This window comes from Scyliorhinus canicula, chromosome 2 (genome assembly GCF_902713615.1).
Source record: "Scyliorhinus canicula chromosome 2, sScyCan1.1, whole genome shotgun sequence".
NCBI lineage: Eukaryota > Metazoa > Chordata > Chondrichthyes > Carcharhiniformes > Scyliorhinidae > Scyliorhinus > Scyliorhinus canicula.
Genome location: NC_052147.1, coordinates 160,920,500 through 160,945,472, shown reverse-complemented (window position 1 = coordinate 160,945,472; position 24,973 = coordinate 160,920,500). Strand labels below are relative to the sequence as shown.

The window sequence follows — 24,973 nt, the reverse complement described above, 5'->3', positions numbered from 1 at the left end:
CAGGGCCCGATGGGCACCCTCAGGAGGAGGAAGCGCTGAAGCTCATTCCAGGGCCTCCCACCAAGGAGACTAAGGCGGTTTCCAGTTTTTCTCAAGCTCCTCCCACGTAACTCCAATGCATCTCAAGGGCAGTAGGCAGAACTGGGTGGCACGGTGATGCCAGTGACAGTGGTAAGTCACCTGAGGCCCTCGGGGTTCAGGACCTCCAGAAGATGTCGGCCAATACCGCCCAGTCCATCACACGAACCTGCCTCCCATCCACTGATTCCATCTACACCTCCCGCTGTCGGGGGAAAGCGGGCAGCATAATCAAGGATCCCTCCCACCCGGCTTACTCACTTTTCCAACTTCTTCCATCGGGCAGGAGATTCAGAAGTCTGAGAACATGAACGAACAGACTCAAAAACAGCTTCTTCCCCACTGTCACCAGACTCCTAAATGACCCTCTTATTGACTGACCTCATTAACACTACACCCTGTATGCTTCAACCGATGCCAATGCTTATGTAGTTACATTGTATATCTTCTGTTGCCCTATTATGTATTCTCATGTATTTTCTTGAATTTTGTTTAATTCCCTTTTCTTCCATGTACTGAATGATCTGTTGAGCTGCTCGCAGAAAAATACTTTTCACTGTACCTCGGTACACGTGACAATAAACAAATCCAATCCAATCCAATGGCATCAAAGGCCACAGGGTGCAGAAGGCAGCAGACTGCCTCCACTTCTTATGTGCATCCTGGGGACACATCTAGACATTGCACTAGATCAGGAAGAGTGAGGAGCACTGAGTGGGCACTGGTGAAGTCACTATCCATCACTAGGAGGAATGGAAATCTGTCAGATTAAAACTTTCACAATGAAAACCTGTCACACCTAATGCATGTCAAACCTCTGTCACTTTTATCTTCGTAAGAAGTCTTACAACACCAGGTTAAAGTCCAACAGGTTTGATTCAAACACGAGCTTTCGGAGCGCAGCTCCTTCCTCTGGTGAATCCTGAGGAAGGAGCTGCGCTCTGAAAGCTCGTGTTTGAATCAAACCTGTTGGACTTTAACCTGGTGTTGTAAGACTTCTTACTGTGCTCACCCCAGTCCAACGCCGGCATCTCCACATCATGACTTTTATCTTCATAATGGGCCTGCTCAAACGTTCATCCACTCAGGGGTGGATTAACCATTAAGCAAAATAAGCACGTGCTTAGGGCATCAAGGGAAGGGGGCACCACAGAAATTTTCCATAGCCGAATTTACCATGGTCCATGGGCTATATGGTGCAGTACTGCAAATGGTGCAGCTGAACCAGGAACCGCAAAAAGGGGCCCCCACATTAAATGAAAAAAATTACATACAGATATATACAATAATAACAAGAGCACTCCGAGAGTGCAGACCTCCGCCAAGGGTTATGAAATCGAAGGAAAATAAAATCCCCCCCCCCCCCCCACATAAATGAAAGCAGGGGAAACTTTGTATGCAGTCTGTGAAATTTGTATACAATCTGTGGACCATGGTGATGGTGGTGAAATTATTCTGTCTGCAAAAGATGAAGTAAATCACAATGTAGCAAAGGATCCAGGGTTGTGGCTTGATTTCTCTGCTGATGATGTGGCTTATTGGATTGCTTGTGGACCCAGTGACTGTCAACACCACAATGGGCCATTTGACAAGTCTTACCGGCATTTCAGTAGTGGCAAACCAGTAAGGTATTGTTCGCAGAAGCTTTTTGTTGGGACAAAAGCCAATGGTGAGAAATACAAGGGAGAGTGGTTACTGTATTCACCATCAACATGATCAGTTTATTGTTTTGTTTGTAAACTGTTTGCTCCTAAAAATTTCTCGAATTTTGTTATAAGAGAAGGGTTCAGTGACTGGCGAAATACTATTGTAATTGATAATCATGAAAAAAAGCACTACTCACCGAGACGCTATGCTAACATACTTAACTCGCAGACAAGGGGCAACAGTTGGAGAAACAAATTCAGGAAGAGTGGGATTACTGGGAATATGCCTTGAGGCGTGTCATAGCTGTTATTCGTACGTTAGCTGAACGTGGCTTGGCTTTTCGAGGAACAGAAGAAAGGTTTGGATCATTGCAAAATGGGAATTTTTTAGGGCTGCTTGAGCTCATAAGCCAGTTTGATCCATTTTTAGCAGGCCACATTTCGAAATATGGAAATTCTGGCAAAGGAAATCCTTCTTGGGGCCTCACGGTAGCATGGTGGTTAGCATCAATGCTTCACAGCTCCAGGGTCCCAGGTTCGATTCCCGGCTGGGTCACTGTCTGTGTGGAGTCTGCACGTCCTCCCTGTGTGTGCGTGGGTTTCCTCCGGGTGCTCCGGTTTCCTCCCACAGTCCAAAGATGTGCGGGTTAGGTGGATTGGCCATGCTAAATTGCCCGTAGTGTAAGGTTAATGGGGGGATTGTTGGGATACGGGTTACTTGGGTTTAAGTGGGGTGATCATTGCTCGGCACAACATCGAGGGCCGAAGGGCCTGTTCTGTGCTGTACTGTTCTATGTTCTATGTTCTAAAACCACCTGTGAGGAACTCATTCAACTAATGGCACAAAAGGTCCATGCGCTCATTGTTGACAAAGTAAAATCTTCTGGTTATTTTAGTTTGTCAGTTGATTCAACACCAGATCTATCACATATCGATCAGTTAAGTGTTGTACTTAGGTACTTAAAAGATGGACAGCCTATTGAACGCTTTTTAACCTTTCTGGAAATGAAAAGCTATACCGGTGAGGAAATGGCAAATCAGGTGTTGCAGTACTTACGTGAAGCTTGTAGGCTAAACTTTTCAAAATGTAGGGGTCAATCTTATGACAACGCTGCTAACATGTCTGGGCGTTATAAGGGGATGCAGCAAAAAATTTTAGAGACAAACAAGTTTGCTATATATGTGCCCTGTGCAGCTCATTCACTAAATCTGGTAGGCCGAAGTGCTGTTGACTGCTGTCAAGAGGCAGTTAATTTCTTCTCTACAGTGCAGTTACTCTATACCTTTTTTTCAGCCTCAAGCAGCCGGTGGAAAATTCTTAAAGGTTGTATTGGAAATGAAAGTGTCTTAAAATCCCTCTCTGATACCAGATGGGAGGCACATGCTACGGCAACAGCAGCAATTTTGAAATCTTTCCTTAAAATTTTAGAAGCATTAGAATATATAGCCGAAGACCAGTCACAAAAGGGAGACGCTAGAAGAGAAGCAAATAATATTGCAGATAAGATGCAAGAGCTAGAATTCGTTTTTATGTTGAATTTTTGGAATGAGATTTTGCAGAATTTTCACAGAGTAAGCCAAGTTCTACAAAATGAGGATGTGAACTTAAAAACATGTGCAGATCTGTATGTATCATTAGCTGACCAACTGTGCACTTCACGAGATGAATTTGAAAGATATGAAGCAGCTACAAAGGAAATGCTACCAGATGTTGATTACAAGGCAGCTACAACTCGCAAACGTATCAGAAAGAAGGTATCCAATGACGGAGATGCACCAGAAGTATATCTGAATGCCAGAGATAAATTTCGTATCACCACCTTTTACACAATTGTTGACAAACTTGAAACTGAGATGAAAAGAAGAGGAGAGATATACAAAGAAATAGCAGAGAGATTGTCTTTTCTAAGTGATGTGCCACATAATGTCACTTCATCATCTACTAACATTGAAAGGTATTCTCAGTGCTGTCAAAAGCTGATTGATGCTTACCCAGAGGACTTCAACAGTAATTTCTCAGCTGAGCTTCAGCAGTTACATTCATATGTGCGCCATAAGTTCAGTGCAACAAAAAATGTAAAAACAAGATTCAGTCATGCTGAACTTTATAAAATAATTGTAGAAGACAATATTGAGTGTGCCTTTCCAAATGTAGACATTGGCTTTCGTATATTTTTTAACATTAATGGTCACAAATTGCTCAGCTGAGCGTTCATTTTCTCAGTTGAAGTATATTAAAAATCCCATCAGAACAACTATGCAACAGTGGGTTTCCTCCGGGTGCTCCGGTTTCCTCCCACAGTCCAAAGATGTGCGGGTTAGGTGGATTGGCCATGCTAAATTGTCCGTAGTGTCCTAATAAAAGTAAGGTTGCGGGTATAGGGTGGATACGTGGGTTTGAGTAGGGTGATCATGGCTCGGCACAACATTGAGGGCCGAAGGGCCTGTTCTGTGCTGTACTGTTCTATGTTCTATGTAAGGCAGGCTGGATGCCTTATCTCTATTAAGTATAGAAGCAGATGTGTTACATAAGATTAGTTTTGAGGATCTGATCAAAGACTTTGCAATTTAAAAAGGTAGGAGAAAACTTTTCAAATATAAATAAAGTGGAAGTATACAAAAATAAACATTATTTTCCATCTTACTGTAAGTTTTGTTTAATTTCGATAAATAAAATTTTATTTTATGGTATATTATTGTTTATATTTTTAATTACATATATATGGGGGCACCAAAATCTTTTAAGTGCTTAGGGCCTCTAAGGGTCTTAATCCGGCCCTGCATCTACTGTTCAACCCACTCCTCATCCAGCTCCCGTTCCCTGGGCACAGTGGTCCATGATTGTGGTGATCCAATCACTGTATATATGTGTGTACCGGTATTACATGTTTCTCCCTAGCTCCGCCCACAGGGAGCTGTATAAATATTCGTAAGCTTCACTGAGATGCCATTCTACAGCTGCCACCGGAGGAATAGCATCTCACTGTAATAAAGCCTCTCTTGTACATCACTCGAGTCTTTGTGTACAATTGTTAGCGCCACAATGATCAAAAGCCCGATTCCGACCCCATTCAGAGAAGGTGTGTGAGCGCACTTTCAGCACTAAGGCAGGAGTCAAACCTAATCAGATCCTGAGGAGCAGCAGAGCTTTCCCCGCAGTGAGTTATCACTCTCCTGCCTTGTATATTGACCAGCTGATAATGCCAGCACAGGCCCATCACCCTGGGTGATGTTACACAGACCCTGGGAGGGTGAAACAGGGTAGTCAGGTGGGTGGGGTGGGGAGGGTTGGGGAATTAGGAGGGAAAGAGGGGAATGGGGAAATGGGGGGAACGATGGGAATGGGGGCAGGATGGGAATGTGTGGGGAGGGGATGAGCTGATGGACAAAACCTCCTCCTATGAGCATTGGGTGATGATGAGGGCCTGTCTGGTCCTCCGGGAATGCCGGACCCTTGCTGCTGCCTGTTCTTCATCCTCTAGCTCCTCTTGCAGGTCCTCCCCTGGCTCATCCTCCATCCCATCCTGCTGTACCTCCTCCTCCTCTTCAAAAGAGGTTGCATGTCCCTCCTCCTCTTCCTCCAGAATGATGCCCTGCTGCTGTGCCAGGTTGTGGAGGGTACAGCAGACCACCACAAAGTCGAAGACCGTCTGTGAGCTGTACTTCAGTACATGATCAGAGTGGTCAACGCATCGGAAGCACAATTTTTGCAGTGCGGGTGGTAGCATGAATCTTTTTATACCGGGCCTCCGTGTCGGTGACCGGCAGCCTTACTGGCCCGATCAGCCATGACCTCAGTGGATACCCCTTATCCACTGAGAGCCAAACCCTCATCCTAGGGTGGTCCCCAAAGACGCTGGGATTTCTGAGTGTCCCAGGATGTAGCTGTCGGGCACGTTCCCTGGTTCACACATGTGGTAAGCGTTCACACTCGTACATGAACGGAGGTGGCGGTCGCACACAAGTTGAATATTCAGGGAGTGGAACCAGTTCCTGTTAATGAAGGGCACTCCCTGATGCCCTGGTGTACACAAGGAAACATGCATTCCATCAATTACCCCCTGGATCTGGGGCATCCCAGCGATGGCAGAGAATCCTGTAGTTCTAGCATTACAGTGGGTTTGGTCCATTCAAAGTTGATATACTTAGGTGCTCGGGAATACCGGCAATCGGGATCTCACAGATACACTGGTGTGCTGTAGCTTGTGATATGCCGCACAAGTCTCCACTCCAGCTCTGAAATGAACCCGTTGCATAAAGGTTCAGGGCTGCGGTGACCCTCATGGCCACCGGGAGCGGGAAAGCCCCTCTTCCACTGGGGACCACGTATGCGTTGTGCCGCACTATTTCTTTGTTGGGACGCAGTCACCTGCTGTACATGCTGTCCATCATCTCCACAAAAGGCCAACAACGCCTGTACACCTTGGACCATCGCTGGACTCCCCCTCTGGGTTCTTCCTTAGCCTGATGGGTAGCTGGGCCGTCGGGTGTGTGGCACCCTTCACATGGGGTGCCACCTCCAGCCCGCATCAACGCTGCTACCTTCTCTAGCATCTGGTTGCCAGCATCACAAGGCATAACCAGTCATATTGTTATATCTGCTCACAGTCAAAGAGAGTTAAAGCATATAAAGCATCGTCAGCATATAACCAAGAACCAGGGTTCTATCCTGGAAGTGTTTGGTTGGACAGACAGGCAGCAGCTGTAGTTGCCCCTGTTATTGGTACCCACAATATTTAAGGATGGCTTGAAGGCCTAGCCCCGGGGGACTAAGGGCGACCCAGACCTGGAACGTTTTAGCCCCCCCAATCAAGCCCAACCCTCTTGAGGGAGACCACCCCATCGCCCTCCCCCACCCAAGCATTGGGGCAGCAGCATTCCAGAAAATGGAATTGGCTCCTCACCTCCTCAGTTCCCCTCAGCCGTCATTACACCAGCTTCATGTTTTTAAAAAGGAGCACTAAATAACACCCATGTGATTTCTCACTGGGGAGCCGGTTAATTCCCAGGCAGCCGTTACATTCAACTTAAATCTAGCTAATAAGATGGAAATTCGTACTACTTGGGGTCAATAACATGCTCGCCATATTTGGGTGTGATCCACATCTCTCCATTGGGGCCGGTTTGGTTATATAGCAAACTGATTTGCGTCCGGTGTGATTCTCGATTTGAGCCTTTCCTTCTGTTAACCAGTGCACCCAGATTCGAACAGGCGCAATGTGATGGTTAAATCACACCGTATGACTCTATGACTTTATCAAATGTCTTTTGGAAGTCAGTATATACTACTGCAACAGTATTACCCTTATCAATCCTCTCTGCTAGCTCATCAAAAAATTCAAATACATTGCTTAAGACTGATTTACCTTTGACAAATCCATGTTGGCTTTCATTAATTAATCAACATTTGTCCAAGTGACTGTTAATTTTGTCCCAGATTATCGTTTCCAGAAGCTTCCCCACCACTGAGGGTAAACTGACTGGCCTATCGTTGCTCAATTTATCTTAAACTCTTTTTGAACAAGATGCAATAGTTAAAACTCTTCAGTCTTCTGACACCACCCCTATCTCTGAGGAAGATTGGAAGGTTATATCTCTGCAATCTTCGCCCTTACCTCCCTTAGCATCTATGGATGGAGTCTTTCTAATACTGGAGACTTATTGTCATGTCATGGAGCCCACAAGGGAGCAGGCTATTCTGGACCTAGTGCTATGTAATGAACCAGACTTTATAAAAGATCTTAAAGTAAGGGAACACTCAGGAAGCAGCGATCATAATATGGTTGAGTTCAGTCTGCAGTTTGAAAGAGAGAAGGCAAAATCGGATGTAATGGTGTTACAGTTAAATAAAGGTAATTACGAGGGCATGAGAGAGGAACTGGCGAAAATCGACTGGAAGCAGACCCTAGTGGGGAAGACAGTAGAGCAAAAATGGCAAGAGTTTGTATGCATAATTGAGGACACGGTACAGAGGTTCATCCCCAAGAAAAGAAAGATTATCCGGGGAGGGATTAGACAGCCATGGCTGACAAAGGAGGTCAGGAAATGTATCAAAGAAAAAGAGAGATCCTATAAAGTGGCCAAAAGCACTGGGAAATCAGAAGATTGGGAAGGCTACAAAAACAAACAGAGGTTAACAAAGAGACAAATAAGGAAGGAGAGGATCAAATATGAAGGCAGGCTAGCCAGTAATATAAGAAATGATAGTAAAAGTTTCTTTCAATACATAAGAAACAAACGACAGGCCAAAGTAGACATTGGGCCAATTCAAACTGATTCCGGAAGGCTAGTGATGGGAGATGAGGAAATGGCTGGAGAACTTAATAAGTACTTTGCGTCTGTCTTCACAGTGGAAGACATGAGTAATATCCCAAAAATTATAGAGGGTCAGGGGGCTGAGTTGAGTATGGTTGCCATTACAAAAGAGATGGTGCTAAAAAAGCTAAAAGGTCTTAAAATTGACAAATCTCCTGGCCCCGATGGGCTACACCCTAGAGTTCTGAGAGAGGTGGCTGAAGAAATAGCGGAAGCGTTGGTTGAGATCTTTCAAAAATCACTGGAGTCAGGGAAAGTCCCGGACGATTGGAAGATCGCTGTTGTAACCCCCTTGTTCAAGAAAGGATCAAGACAAAAGATGGAAAATTATAGGCCAATTAGCCTAACCTCGGTTGTTGGTAAAATTCTAGAATCGATCGTTAAGGATGAGATTTCTAAATTCTTGGAAGAGCAGGGTCGGATTAAAACAAGTCAACATGGATTTAGTAAGGGGAGGTCGTGCCTGACGAACCTGTTAGAATTCTTTGAGGAGGTGACAAGTAGGTTAGACCAGGGAAACCCAGTGGATGTGGTCTATCTGGATTTCCAAAAGGCCTTTGATAAGGTGCCACACAGGAGGCTGCTGAGTAAGGTGAGGGCCCATGGTGTTCGAGGTGAGCTACTGGCATGGGTTGAGGATTGGCTGTCTGACAGAAGGCAGAGAGTTGGGATAAAAGGTTCTTTTTCGGAATGGCAGCCGGTGACCAGCGGTGTCCAACAGGGTTCAGTGTTGGGGCCGCAGCTGTTCACCATATATATTAATGATCTGGATGAAGGAACTGGGGGCATTCTAGCAAAGTTTGCCGATGATACGAAGTTAGGTGGTCAGGCAGGTAGTGCTGAGGAAGTGGGGAGGCTGCAGAAGGATCTCGACAGTTTGGGAGAGTGGTGCATGAAATGGCTGATGCAATTCAACGTGAGAAAATGTGAGGTCTTGCACTTTGGAAAAAAGAATCCAAGCATAGACTACTTTCTAAACGGTGAGAAAATTCATAATGCCAAAGTACAAAGGGACCTGGGAGTGCTAGTCGAGGATTCCCTAAAGGTAAACATGCAGGTTGAATCTGTGATTAAGAAAGCGAATGCAATGTTGTCATTTATCTCAAGAGGGTTGGAATATAAAAGCAGCGATGTGCTACTGAGCCTTTATAAGGCTCTGGTTAGACCCCATTTGGAGTACTATGTCCAGTTTTGGGCCCCACATCTCAGGAAGGACATACTGGCACTGGAGCGTGTCCAGCGGAGATTCACACGGATGATCCCTGGAATGGCGGGTCTAACATATGATGAACGGCTGAGGATCCTGGGATTGTATTCATTGGAGTTTAGAAGGTTAAGAGGAGATCTAATAGAAACTTACAAGATAATACATGGCTTAGAAAGGGTGGACGCAAAGAAACTGTTTCCGTTAGGCAAGGAGACAAGGACCCGTGGGCACAGCCTTAGAATTAGAGGGGGTAAATTCAGAACAGAAATGCGGAGACATTTCTTCAGCCAGAGAGTGGTGGGCCTGTGGAATTCATTGCCGCGGAGTGCAGTGGAGGCCGGGACGCTAAATGGCTTCAAGACAGAGATAGATAAATTCTTGATGTCGTGAGGAATTAAGGGCTACGGGGAGAATGCTGGTAGGTGGAGTTGAAATGCCCATCAGCCATGATTGAATGGCGGAGTGGACTCGATGGGCCGAATGGCCTTACTTCCACTCCTATGTCTTATGGTCTTATGGTCTTATCGAGCCACCTTACTAAAAACTTCTTCGTGATCAATTTGTATCCTGCCCTGTGTTTCAAAAAGCTTTTTACCAGGATTAGTGTAATGACTTTTTCCCTGGTAAAGCAGATGCAAAGTACCCATTTAAGGCCTCAGCCATGCTCTTTACCTCCATGTGGTAGCTCCACCTTTGGTCCCTAATTGGCCCCCCTCCTCTTTTTACCATCCTTAAAGCTGGTCAGTTTCTCCCAGTGCTCATGTCACTGGGTGGCGAGACCTGCGGTGGCGGCATGTAGGTGGAGGTCGCACGGGAGGTGGATCGTGCTTGAGACTCTGTTTTTTGGACCTTTATGCCCGGTTTCAAATGCAGTTTCTGAATGAGCTGATGTGGGAAGATATATGAAAGGTGCGTGATGTTTAAGACCCAGAAGAAGGGCACTGGAAAGAAGGGGGTGAGCGAAGGTGTAGGCTGGATGCAGTGAGGAGGTCCGGAAAATGCATGGGGTGGCTGAGGGGGCCGAAAGTTCAGGGTTGTATTTAAAAATGTCACCCTGATTCGTGAGTTGACTTCCTGTACTGGGAAGTTGAGCTCAACAGCACAGGAAATGAGGTAAGTGTGGCTTCAGCTGAGAGTTCCTCGCTGAGGCCACAAAAATGGCAAAATCCCGTTAAATAGCCTGATGATTTTTGGTGCCGCAGGTGCCGAGAAACACCCCACTAAACTCGTCCATAACCAATCTCTGATTTTGTCCCGTTAAATAGGGTCCAAGGTCTCAAATTATCTATTCTCCAGGGAATCTCCAGTAATCCTAAAACAATTCCATTTGGCATAACTTCGTAAACAAACACATGGTTGGAATAAATGGTTATATCAAGAGACACAAATTTTGTCAGCAATATGAGTCAAAATATGTGGTGATGGCAAAATGTTGGACAGCTTGAAGACAGGACAATTCAACTGCAGGTGTCCTGAGGTCAGCCAGATCATTAGGGACACCCTGATAAAATTCCGGGATCAGCTTGAGGGAATGCAAAGTACATGGACTTATCTCACTCTGTATGGACTGGTGGAAGGACAAAATCCATAAACGGAAGTGGTGGAGTCATTTACTAACATGAGGCGTTTAGTTGGTCACATTAACACATCATTGGTTTCCATGAACGAGGTGCCTGCGAGCATTGTGCCAACAGGTTTTGACTTGGCCTGTCTCTGGACAGGGAGAAGTGTGTGTTTCACTAACCACATGTGAAGGCAATAAACCATCAGCCTGGTGAGTAGATTGCGATGAACACTTGAATGGAACACCAAATCTTTAGCTGGAGAAGCACGGATCATGTTGCATGTGGATCCACTGTCAGTGGTCATCTGAATAGCATAGTGCTCAAATAATGTGTCCGAGATGGGTGACCGATAGTGTACATGGACTTCAATTGATTCAAGTGAAATGCCAGCAGTTTCCTCCGGCCCATCATTTGAAAAAACATCCATGAGATGCCATCATTATCATCCTTGTTCAAGAGAGAAGCTTTTTTACAAGCTTTAGCCATGTATTTATTGGTGGTCTTGATTTGGCAGAAAATTATGTCTGCTGGAAAATGCTTATCTGGGTGGCCTACTTGCTAACATAATGGACAATATACCTGCTGTGTGCATGATGAAAGGAAGTTATAGCTGTTATAACCCACATCAGATTTACGGGGTCAGGCCAATTAGTCTCCCCATAAGTCTTGTTGTGTACAAGCTTACCCGCTGAGGGGTGGGGCTCCATTAGCAGAGCTCTGGACACTGGACAAAACTCGGCCCGAGTGGGAGCCGAGCAAGGAAGCCCCAACTGGGACCTGTGTACACTGTGTTACTATTGTAATAAATGACCAGTTTATTTGCATCTCTCATGTGGACTCTTCTGTGGACACAATAGAGCCTAGTCATATTGGGCAAAAGTGAAATGGTCCAGTGCTCCCAGACGGAAGAAACAGCAGTGCAAAGAGCCTTGCATCCCGAGATGCATGAATCTCATCTAGCAGCGAGTCCAAGGCCTAGGAGGGCACCGGTTTGATGAATGTAAGAGCGCATGACCTGAGCTCAGTGCCATACTTATCCTTCACTAAATGTGGTGGGCCAGAGCGAATACATTGTAACCAGCATAGTGTAATGTGAGAGTACCTTTAAGAAATGGATCTTTTTGAAGATATCTGTAGTGGATGTACCTTTACAAAATGGGTGTTTATCAGTGATGTCATAGTGTGGGTGGAGCTGGGCTGTCTGTCTGCTTTTACTTTTGTTTGGGCTGTTTGCTACAGGGTGTATTTGGTTTCGTTTTAGATTTGGAAAAGCTGCAATCACAGCAAGATGTGTATGAATCTCTGCAAGCTTATGAATGTTAATTTGGTGATTTCAAAGTGGTACATTTTCTCAGTAGTGAAGATAAACCTGATGTCTTTCTGTAAAGAGGATTCTTTTTGTCTTATGGATGTTGCAAGGAAAGATTAAGAGTTACTTAGAGAGTACTGTATTCTTTGGGGGATTCAATGGTGTTGATAGTTAAGATGTTTACTGTGGGTTTATAAAGTGTTAACTGGTTTCATAAATAAACAGTGTTTTAATTTAAAAGTACTGTAGATTTCTGTTGCATCACACCTACAGAGTAGGGCCGTGTGCTCCCCATAGTCACAATCTACTAAAGTTGTGGGTCAGATGAACTCCATGATACACACTGGGGCTCTCTAAACCCTGGCCCATAACAATAGGACCACTATGTTCTCAGTGAGGGTGATATCTCTTCTCATCGAGTGGTAGCCCCTGATATGTGACCCTCCCTTTCTGCAAGAGGTTATCCTCACAGAAGGCTACTGGACATTGACACAAATCCTCAACCCTCTTGTCAGACTGCAGTGTGAAATCAACCAGGTCTAAGAGCATCCGTGGCCTAGAAACCAGAATGTTGGCAGGTGGTCAGTCATATCGAAGTGAGTGAGGGAGGTAGAACAGTACAGCACAGAACAGGCCCTTCGGCCCTCGATGTTGTGCCGAGCAATGATCACCCTACTTAAACCCACGTAACCTGTATACCCGTAACCCAAGAATCTCCCCATTAACCTTACACTACGGGCAATTTAGCATGGCCAATCCACCTAACCCGCACATCTTTGGTGCTTTAACTGTGGAGTTGTAGGGCGGCACGGTGGCCTAGTGGTTAGCACAACCGCCTCACGGCGCTGAGGTCCCAGGTTCGATCCCGGCTCTGGGTCACTGTCCGTGTGGAGTTTGCACATTCTCCCCGTGTCTGCGTGGGTTTCGCCCCCACAACCCAAAAATGTGCAAAGTAGGTGGATTGGCCACGCTAAATTGCCCCTTAATTGGAAAAAATAATTGGGTAATCTAAATTTTTTTAAAAACTGTGGAGTTGTGTGATAAAAGAGGGCTGTAATTCACTACCTGTCCCCTCATCAGGTACAATAAGTTCACTTTTTGTTGGGCAGTGAGTGCTGGAGATGTCCCTTCATTTTCTGTGTCACTGAATCCATGTAGAGGGTTATCATTGGCTCTCATCTCCCAGGCAGAACCATCAACAATGAAGCTGGGTAATTAAAATCAAGGGTTAAAGAGTAAATTAGGTGCCAATGCTCAAGTTAATTGACTGTCTCAATCTTCCCTGAGCACCATTGTTTTGGTGCCTGATATGTGGCTTCCACAGTTTCTGCTGTTACAATATTGTAATATTGTGAACTAAATATCAATATTCTTGTTTGAATGCCAAATAATCTCACCAGTTTACTTTGGGGATGAGTGTGAAAATGCTCCATTGCTGCCATCATACAAGTAAACTGTATTTACTTTCCAATTTGTACAGAGTCAGAATGCAAACAGTGCTGAGCTTAAAATGCAGAATGACAGGGCAGCATAGTGGTGCAGTGGTTAGCATTGCTGCCTCGCGGCGCTGAGGCCCCAGGTTCGACCCCGGCTCTGGGTCACTGTCCGTGTGGAGTTTGCACATTCTCCCCGTGTTTGTGTGAGTTTTGCCCCCACAACCCAAAGATGTGCAGGGTAAATTTAGAATTGCCACACTAAATTTCCCCGTAATTGGAAAAATTTAATTGGGTACTCTAAATTTTATTTTAATGCAGAATCACCAAACAACAGGACAATACAAAAAAGACAAGGGGAACTGAGGCCTCCATCCACCAGCAGTAATCTTACAGCGGTGCTGGATATTCACTTAGCCGCGCTATTTTTAAAGCTCTCACAAGAATGCGACTGATATATTTTAAGTTGCAATGTCAACAAGAAGATTTTATATTCTGAAAACTACTGAAATAGCTTCACAGATGAGTATTCATCACCATTTATTTATTAGTGCCTTTAGGAATATGGTATGCTTTGAGCAAAGTTTTTTCAATCTGAGGATGATATGTTCCTTTACTGTGGATCAGAATCCATGTTCATCTATGGAACCCTCCCCTCCTCAATCACCTCTGCTATTGTCTATTTTTGTCAATTTCCAGTTTAATAATCAATACAGCCCAAGCTCTAACTTATTCCCAATCTTTGCAAATAGGCATACCTCACTGAACCAGTGTTGTGTCCACCCAAGGCAGAGTGGCTGCATTGGAGTGAGAGTGAGGCAGAGATTGATGCTGCACTGTCAACACTGCGTGACATCAGGGACATTCTGACGCTATGTTACATGTCCAATCACAGGAATAAGGACAGCCCCTCGTGCCTGAGGGAGAACTTGAAGTGGGAGGAAAGAAGAGATGTCACTGTGGTCCATGTAGGAACCATTCCTGGGCAGTCATTTTTGCAGAATTTTATTTGTATTTCAGATTTCCATCATCTGCAATATTTTGCTTTTGTTGTGATGGTGAAGAGTTGGATTTGAACAAATTGTGAATGCTCTTCAGCGGCATCTAGTGACCAGAGTCTGTTACTACCAGCTTCTGGAGTCAAACTGCAGCCTCACAGCAGCTCAGCAGAAGTTTGCATGGGGAGATCCACTAAAAAGGTTGACAAAGAGAATTTCAAGGCTAATCATTTAGGCTGGAACAATCAACAGTGAATGGTGACAAGTGAAATCAATTCAGTTGGACAGAAAATTAATAGTTTAAATGAAATATATAAACTTACAAAATAACCAGCATTGATCTAAAATGCACAAGTTGTTTTTTTAATATGTCGACAGTCAATATTGCTTCTCACAATAAAATCGTTTCAAACACAATAGCAGGAATTTGTGACGTTCATTAGAGGAAAAAGACAAAATGGAATAAATTAAACTTGGTGACACTTACCTCATTTAGTTCACAATTCACAACGGCAAAGAGGTTGCTTGTTGCAAATTCTACATTCACCTGTGCAATTGTTCCTTTCAATGCTGTCAAACCCTCTGTAGAACTTGAACACGGAATTCCTGAATCGAAAAACAAAGGGTTTTAAAGATGAGTACATTTATGACCATTAACCATTTGGGTTAACACCCAATGATCAGAACAACAAACAATACAACAAAACCATTCCTTAGCACATTACAATACTTGCCAGAACAGTGAAGGATCTGGGCTGCAGCAAAGATGAAGAGAATGACTTTCATTTTGCCTGTATGGATGTGGAGGTGGACACTTGATTCTGTTTCTCTCGCTTCCTGTTCTCTGCTTCTATTCAATATTTATATACATCAGACTACGCATAGCAATAGCAGACATTATAGAACAATGATGTAATCTGACCACAGTCACTGCACTGACTTCACTCCCTTCATTACCAGCTTGTCCAAAGTATCATTGGATGTTGCAATTTGTTTTGTAAAGAATGATGTGCGTCAATTTTAAGTTTCATAATCAATATAATCCAGATTCTAAATTATTTTGTTAACTATGCAAATTATTTAGGATGAAATGCAATGAAATAAAGTGGTGAATTTTCAAATCAATAAACCCAGAGGACCCCCCAGCCCTGAGTTATATTTATCTGGGTCCCTCACATCCTCTCCATTGCTTGTTCTTCCTTCCTATCACGCAAGAGGGAACATGTTGAGCCTGTACCCTCCCCATTTCCTTTTTGAATGGGTACAGGCTCACCATGTTCCCCCTTGTGTGACAGGAAGGAATAACAAGCCCAGGTAACCATGGATGACCAGAGATATTCAGGATATGATGAGAAGGGAAAGAGAGGCTTTTAGCAAGTACAAGGGGAACAAAACAATGGAGGCATTAGTGGAGTATTGAAAGTTCAGGACGCAGCATAAGAAAGCAATTAGGAAGCAGAGAGGGGATATGAGAAAGACCTGGCTGCCAAAAGTAGGTCCTGAAGAATTATGCCCCAGTGTGCTGTGGGAGGTGAGGGGGTAATGGAGAGGATGTGGGGACCCAGATAAGTGCAACTCAGGGGTGGGGGGAATGGTCAAGTCTCGGCACCTTGGGGGGTGGGATCACCATGCAGGTCTTAGCGGCCCTTCATGTCTCTGAGCCTTTAGGTGTAAAGTGTTAGGTTTGCAAGAAGCGCTTCCTGTGCCTCCCTGGCTGAGCTTGTGGTGACATCACCGCTGAACGATTACACTTCCAGAGTCGCAGCTGGAAATTGGGTGGGAGCAGGTGAATTCACAGGGTCAGCACTGCTGAAACTCTCAAGGATCAAAGTGCTTCATTCAGGTGGAGTTGAGAGGGACAATTGTGGGGAAGTGGCTATTGTGTGACATGGGAGGGAGTTGGCTCATTGGAAAGGAGCTAACATCGGGGAAAGCGCAGGGCTGGATGTTCCAGATGATGAGAGGTCTGAGGGTCAGGGCACTATCAGAAATCCTCACCACTCACTTTGATATTCTCTTCCTTTCAGTTTATGATTCTGGACAATCATGGAGCCAGCCGAGTCGGCTATTCTATTGATTATGATTGACCAGCAGCAATGACTTTGATGTGCCACTGCAGATGGTCAGGACCAGTGCTCTGCAGGGGAGTGGGAATCAGGGCTCATGACCTCCGGGAACAGAGCCACAGATGGCGGTGCCTCAGAGGAGGCACCACCAGCTGTGGGTATTCCGATATAGAAGTTCCTGCCTCCAGATGCCTGAGCTCCATTGCCGGAGAAGACTGCGTCTATCCCAGGGCATGGTGAACCGTGTGTGCCAGTAGATGCAAGAATTTGCAACACAGGATCTGGGAGGTCATCCATTTTCTGTGGCCCTTAAAGTTACCACCCCTCTGAAATCCTATGCCTGTGGCTCATTTCAGGGCTGCAGAGGTGGCCTTTGTGGGAAATCCCAATCAGCCGTGCACAATAAGGCAGGTCACAGATGTGCTATTTCCAAGGGCCACAGAAACATTAACATGGACTTGGACCAGTCATGCCAGGATGCCAGGACCGTGGACATCACCTGCATAGCGGGCATGCCCCAGATGCAGAGCGTCATTGACTGCAGCCATGTGGAACTGCACACTCCATGTGGCGGCATTGGGCGCCATTTATGAACCACAAAGAATATTCCTCCCTCAATGTCCAAATTGTTTGTGACCACGGGATGCTCACCATGCAGCTGTGTGCCTATTTCCCGGGGGGAGTCCATGATGATTACATCGTGGGACTCTTGCAGATCCCAGCCATATTTTAGGGGAAGCAGTTGCTGGAGTGATGGCTCCGAGGGGAAAAAGCACGCCCAATGAGAAGGTGCCTGGTGACACAGTGCGGAGGACACAAACACCCCCTGAGACTCACTACAACGAGCCTCACGTGCTGGTTGAGCAGGCAGTTGGACTGCTCAGGTTTGAGTTCTCATGTCTGAATGGTTAGAGAGAGCCCTCCAATACAGCCCCCAAAGCATGTCCCACATTATTGTGGTCTGCTCCACTCTGCACAATCAGGAACTGCAGCGGAGACAGCAGCTGGACCAGGAAGAAATGAATGACCTCACATTTCCTCAGGTGAGGAGGTGGGTGGCAAGGATCAATATGCGGGGTAGGAAGAGGAAGGAGCTCGGGTGATGGCCAGTGCCTGCATGAGGTGAAGCGCTAGCGAAGCCCTCGTGGCATCTCATTTTGGGTCACCCGGGAATAGGGAGTGAAGAGCTTTCTCACTAATGATTTTTTAAATTAATTTATGGGATATGGGCGTCACTGGTTAGGCTAGCATATATTGCCCATCCCGAGTTGCCCTTCAGAAGGTGGTGGTAAGCTGCCTTCCTGAACCGCTGTAGTCTTGAGGTGTAGGTACAGGCACTGCGCTGTTAGGAAGGGAGTTCCAGAATGTTGCCCCCTCGACAGTGAAGGAGCGGCAATATATTTCCAAGTCAGGGTGATGAGTGACCTGGAGGGGAACCTCCAGGTGGTGGAGTTCCCAGGTATCTGCTGCTCTTGTGGCGCCTGAGAGAGGCCCTTGGTCGCTCGCTGCGGAATTATGATGACTTGCATTGTGGATAGAGCGATGTTCCTCTCATCCTCAGTGAAATGTCTGGCACTACCTGACAGAGGGTTGAATGCATCCTTCCAATGAAGTGCCTTACAATGGGGTTCAGAGACGCTGAGTGACAAATCTCAGCTTCTATCTCTCCCTCTGAGGTCAGTGGCCCTATTATACGTTGGGCTAACTAATCAAACACGAAATGAACCAAAGCTGCTTTATAGCTGTTTCGTTAAGGTACATTAGGTTACAGTATGTGGGCACTACATCTAGTTATGAAGGGGTTGTGCTGGTGGGTGTCAGGGAGTTCTGAGCAACAAGCATGAAGATCAGGGATGGGATTCTCCGCAACTGGCGGGACGGGCCATACCGGCGCCAAGGAGTGGCGTGAACCACTCCAGCATCGGGCCGCCCGGAAGGTGCGGAATCCTCCGCACCTTCAGGGGCTAGGCCAGCACCAGCAGGGTTGGCACCATGCCAATCAGCACCGAAGGGCTCCCACAGGCCGGCGCGAGTTGGCGCATGCGCGGGAGCGCTAGCGTGTACTGGCGTCATCCCAGCGCATGCGCAGGGGAGTTCTTCTCCGCGCCGGCCATCGCGGACCATTACAGCAGCCGGCGCAGAGGGTAAGAGTGCCCCCCAGCACAGGCCCGCCTGCGGATCGGTGGGCCCCGATTGCCGGCCAGGCCACCGTGGGCGCCCCTCCCGGGGCCAGATCCCCTTGCGCACCCCCAAAGACTCCACAGGCCGCCCACAGAGCCAGGTCCCGCCAGTACGGACCTGGTGTCATTTACGCCGGCGGGACCGGCCGAAAACAGGTGGCCACTCGGCCCATCATGGGAGAATTGCCGGCGGGGCTGCTGCCAACCGGCGTGACATAATTACCGCCCACGCGGAAAAACCAGTAATGGAGAATTGGGCAGCCAGCGTCGGGGTGGCGGGGCGACATTTACGCCGCCTCCCGGCAATTCTCGGGCCCGGCAGGGGGTCGGAGAATTCCGCCCCAGATGTGAGGAGAGTACGAGGTGGCAGCCAGTGGTTTGTGGGGCAGGGAGTTTGGGAATTTGAGGGTTGACAAGTGGAACTGATGCGAGGAGAGAGGTGATTACGCTTGCAGCTGTCTGGGTGTCATTGGTCTTCTTCCAACATTGGATGGCGGTCCTCCTGGTCATGCTGCCCGAACTGACAGCCGCTGGCATTACTTTCAGGCAGAATTGCTGATCCTGCTGGTCCTTTGGCCCCTTTGGGGGAACAGGGTCGCCGGCCTCTCATCCACAATGTCGAGAAACCTTGCCAGGTTGGCATCATCAAAGCAAGCAGAAGATCTGTGCGCTGCCATGCTTGTATGTTGACTGGGAATGAGGGGTGAGTGATTGTTTAACAGCAGCTCCCTCTTAGTGGCGAGAAGCTGATGTGCGAGTCAGGTGAATCAGGTGGCGAGGGAGCCAGTAATGGTGATATTCACGTTGGAACTCACGTTTGGCACTAAGTGCCGTTGGATATGGGCCGCGATCGTAGCTGTCAAGAATCACCCGCCCAATTATTTTTTTCCAATTAAGGGGCAATTTAGCGTGGCCAATCCACCTAACCTGCACATCTTTGGGTTGTGGGGGCGAAACCCACACAAACATGGGGAGAATGTGCAAACTCCACATGGAGAGTGACCCAGAGCTGGGATCGAACCTGGGACCTTGGTGCCGTGAGGCAGCAGTACTAACCACTGCATCACAGTGCTGCCCTCCACCAAACATGCCCTAAATGACACATTGAAATTTTTCCATTAAATCTCACCAGTTATCTGCGACTTGCTTTATGGAACCCTCTATCTGGCAATGTGGAAAGTTGCCCAGGTATGTCCCGTACAATAAAGGCAGAACAAATCCAACCCAGTCAATTACTGCCCAATCACTCTTCTCTCGATCACCAGTAAAGACCAGAAGATGTAGGAGCAGAAGAAGGCCATTTTGCCCATTGAGTCTGCTCTGTCATTCAATGCGATCATGGCTGTTCTGATGTGATCCCTAACTCAACTTTCCCGCCTTATCCCCATAACCCCCAATTTCCTTACTGATTAAAGATCTGTTTATCTCAGCCTTGAACATGCTTAATGACCCAGCGTCTACAGTTCTCTGTGCTAAAGAATTCCACAGATTTACTACTTTCAGAGAGAAGAAATTCCTCCTCATCTCTGGCTTGAATAGTGATGGAAGGGGTCATCAACAGTTCAATCAAGTAGCATTTGCTCAGCAATAATGTGTTCACTGGCGCTCATTTTGGGTTCTGCCAGGGTCACTCAGCTCCTTACCTCATTACAGCCTTGGTTCAAACATGGACAAAAGAGCTGACCCCCAGAGGTAAGGTGAGAATGACGACTTTTGATATCAAGGCCGCATTTGACTCAGTATTGCATCAAGGAGCTATAGCAATACCAGAGTCAATGGGAATCGGGGGAAACCTCTCCGCTGGTTGGAGGTATACCTGGAACAAAGAAAGACGGCTGTGGTTGTTGCAGGTCAGTGAATTCAACTCTGGGACATCACCGCAGGAGTTCCTCGGCATAGTGTCCTGGGCCCAACCATCATCAGCTGCTTCATCATTATCTTCTCACCAACATAAGGTCAGAAGTTGATATTTGCAGATGGCTGCACAATGTTTAACGCCATTCATGACTCCTCAGATAATGAAGCAATCTATGTCCATGGTTAACAGCTTCAAATTCCTCGGGGTGCACATCACCAAAAAACTGTTCTTGTCCACTCATGTCGACGCTACCACCAAGAAAACACAACGCCTAAACTAAGGAAATTTGGCATATCCACACTGACTCTTACCAGCTTTTACAGATGCACCATAGAAAGCATCCTATCTGGTTGCATCACAGCCTGGTATAGCAACCGCTCGGCTCAGGATCGCAAGAAACTTCAGAGAGTTGTAAATACAGCCCAGACCATCACACAAACCTGCCTCCCATTGACTCCATCTACACCTCCCGCTGCCTTAGGATAATGGGCAGCATAATCAAAGACCCCTCCCACCTGGCTAACTCACTCTTCTAACTTCTCCTATTGGGCAGGAGATACAAAAGTCTGAGAACACACATGAACAGATTCAAAAACAGCTTCTTCTCCCCTGCTACCAGACTCCGAAACGACTTCTTATGGACTGACCTGATTAATACTACACTCTGTATGCTTCACCCGATGCCGGTGTCTATGTATTTACATTGTGGACCTTGTGTTGCCCTATTATGTATTTTCTTTTTATTTTATTTTATTTTCATGCACTAAATGATCTGTTTGAGCTGCTTGCAGAAAAATACTATTCACTGTACCTCGGTACACGTGACAATAAACAAATCCAAATCCAAATGTCTAAATGCAACAAGACCAGGATACTGTTGCTCTGTTTACTTGCTATAAATATGGTGGTCAATATGGTCGCCTTCCTTAATCCTAATTATGTGTACTTTTAGAGTCGCCAGATATGTCTCGATACCGCCACAAGGTTCAAACCGAATACCGATCAAAGAGCCAATACACCAGTTCAAAGTCAATACTATGTATTTACACACACAGTAAGATCTACTCATGCACAAAGTACTACAAATTAAACTATCTCTTTTTTTTTAATAAACAATTTTATTGAGGTAGTTTTTGGCTTTATAAACAGTTACAGACATCATCAGAAAGGAAGCAAAAAAAGGCAAAAATGTGCAAACATCCTTGTACTTTCAATACTTCCACCGTAACATATTGCACAAGCCCGCTCCCCTCCCACCGGTACTACCCGCCATATTTTCCCTCCTACTCTACTCTACCCCCCCCCCCCCTCCCCCCACCCCCCACCCCCCTGCTGACGCTCACTCTCCCGCAAAGAAGTCAATAAATGGTTGCCACCTCCGGGTGAACCCCTGCACAGATCCCCTCAAGGCGAACTTAATTTTTTCCATCCCCAGGAAACTCGACATGTCCGCAAGCCACCACTCAGTCTTCGGGGGCTTTGAGTCCCTCCACGCCAATAATATTCGTCGCCGGGCTATCAGGGAAGCAAAGGCCAGCACATCGGCCTCTTTCTCCCCCTGGACGCCCGGGTCTTCCGAAACCCCAAAAATTGCCACCCCTGGACTCATCACCACCCTTGTTTTTAGCACCTGGGACATGAACCCCGCAAATCCCTCCCAGTACCCCCTCAGCTCAGGGCATGCCCAAAACATGTGCACATGGTTCGCTGGTCCTCCTGCGCACCTAGCGCATTTGTCCTCTATCCCGAAAAATTTGCTCATCCGAGCCACCGTCATATGGGCCCGGTGAACGACCTTAAATTGGATCAGCCCGAGCCTAGCACATGTGGCGGTCGAGTTTACCCTACTCAGGGCCTCTGCCTACAGCCCATCCTCCATTTCCCCGCCTATCTCCTCCTCCCATTTAAGTTTCAGTTCCTCTGTCTGGGACCCTTCCTCCATCATGAGCACCTTATAAATACCCGAGACTCTACCCTCCCCTTCGTCCCTCCCAGAGACTATTCTGTCTAGGATCCACATTGGCGGGAGGCGCGGGAAAGATGGGACCTGCCTACGAACAAAGTCCCGCAACTGTAAGTATCTAAAATCATTTCCCCTTACCAACCCAAATTTCTCCTCCAAGCTCCTGAAACTCGCGAAGCTCCCTTCCAGGAACATATCACCCACCCTTCCCGCCCCTGCTCGCCGCCATACTCAGAACCCCCCATCCATACTGCCGGGGGCAAACCGATGGTTGTCGCAGATTGGCGCCCAGACAGACGCCCCCATCTCCCCCACATGCCTCCTCCACTGGCCCCATATCCGCAGGGTCACCACCACTACTGGGCTGGTGGTGTACTTGGCCGGCGGCAGCGGTAGAGGAGCCATGACCAGGGCTTCCAAACTGGAGCCTCTGCACGAAGCCGCCTCCACCCGCTCCCAAATAGACCCCGTACCCACCATCCACTTCCTTATCATAGCGATGTTGGCCGACCAGTAATAATTAACCAGACTCGGCAAAGCCAGCCCTCCCTCGCTGCGGTTCCTCTCCAACATCGCCTTCTTCACCCGCGGAGACTTTCCCGCCCAGACAAAGCTAATGATCAGCCCGTTAACTCTTTTGAAGAATGACTGTGGGATAAAGATCGGGAGGCACTGAAAAATAAACAAAAATCGAGGGAGGATTGTCATCTTTACAGTCTGCACCCTCCCTGTCAGCGACAGCGGGAGTGCATCCCATCTCCGAAACTCTCCCTTCATTTGCTCCACCACCCTGGCCAAATTTAACTTATGCAGCCTGCCCCAGTCTCGTGCCACCTGGATTCCCAAATACCGGAAATTTTCCTCAACTAGCCTAAACGGTAGCCCTCTCAATCTGTTCTCCTGGCCCCTTGCCTGGACCACAAACATTTCACTCTTGTCCGTATTTAATTTGTACCCTGAGAACTGGCCGAACTCCCTCAGCATTCCCAGTATAATTCCCATCCCGGCCACTGGGTCCGACACATACAGGAGCAGGTCGTCTGCATAAAGAGAAACCCTGTGTTCAACCCCGCCCCTCACCATCCCCTTCCAACCCTCTGCGGCTCTCAGCGCAATCGCCAGCGGCTCTATGGCCAGCGCAAACAGCAGCGGGGAGAGCGGGCAGCCCTGCCTGGTCCCTCGGTACAACCTAAAGTACTCCGACACTTCTCTGTTGGTCCTGACGCTGGCCCTCGGGGCCTGATATAATAATTTGATCCAAGCCACCAATCCCTCCCCGAACCCAAACCGTCCGAGCACCTCCCATAGATAGTCCCACTCCACCCGGTCAAAGGCCTTCTCGGCGTCCATTGCCACCACTACCTCAACCTCCCTACCCGCCGGGGGCATCATTATCACATTGAGCAATCTCCTCAGATTGGCCGTCAGCTGCCTACCTTTCACGAACCCCGTTTGATCCTCCCCAATCACCTCCAGTACACAGTCCTCCATTCTACCCGCCAGTACCTTTGCCAGGAGCTTGGCGTCTACATTAATCAGGGAGATTGGCCTGTAGGACCCGCACACCTCCGGGTCTTTACCCCGCTTCAATATCAGAGATATGGTGGCTTGTGACATTGTCGGCGGCAGGGTCCCTCTGTGCCTTGCCTCATTGAAAACCCTCGCCAAGACCGGGCCCACCAGCTCAGAGAACTTCCTATAAAACTCTACTGGGTATCCATCCGGCCCCGGGGACTTCCCCGACTGCATGGCCTTTAGGCCCCCCAATACCTCCTCTACTCTAATCGGGGCCCCCAGCTCTTCCACTCGCCCCCCCACAACTGTTGGGAATGTTAACCCGTCCAGAAACCTTTTCATCCCCTCCGGTTCTTCCGGCGGCTCCGAAGTATACAGCTTACGATAGAAGTCCCGGAATACCCTATTCAATTCTGCCGGATCCTCCACTTTGCGCCCCCCCTCGTCCCTCACTCTACCTATTTCCCTGGCCGCCTCCCTCCTCCTGAGTTGCTGCGCTAACAGTCTGCTAGCCTTTTCCCCATACTCGTACACCACTCCCCTCGCCTTCCTAAGCTGTTCCACGGCCCTGCTCGTGGATAGTGCGCCCAGTTCCGCCTGTAGCCTCTGCCTCTCCCTGAGTAAAACCTCCCCCGGGGACTCCGCGTGCTCTTCATCTATCCGACCCATTTCCCTGACCAATCTATCCATCTCTGCCCGGTCTGCCTTGGCTCTGTGGGCCCCAATTGAAATCAGCTCCCCCCGCATTACTGCCTTTAGCGCCTCCCACACGGTCGCCGCTGAGACCTCCCCAGTGTCATTCACCTGCAGGTAATTTTTTATACATTTCCGAAGCCTCTC

At 47.5% G+C, this 24,973-nt stretch overlaps 1 protein-coding gene across 1 annotated transcript; it reads left to right on the top strand.

The window, feature by feature from the left end:
• Nucleotides 1-1,452: 1,452 nt before the first annotated feature.
• Nucleotides 1,453-3,932, top strand: LOC119962289 (zinc finger MYM-type protein 1-like). The gene is made up of 3 exons (XM_038790277.1): nt 1,453-1,747; nt 1,954-2,204; nt 2,526-3,932. Exons 1-3 carry the CDS (start codon nt 1,453-1,455, stop codon nt 3,930-3,932), a joined length of 1,953 nt encoding a protein of 650 aa, XP_038646205.1.
• Nucleotides 3,933-24,973: the final 21,041 nt, after the last annotated feature.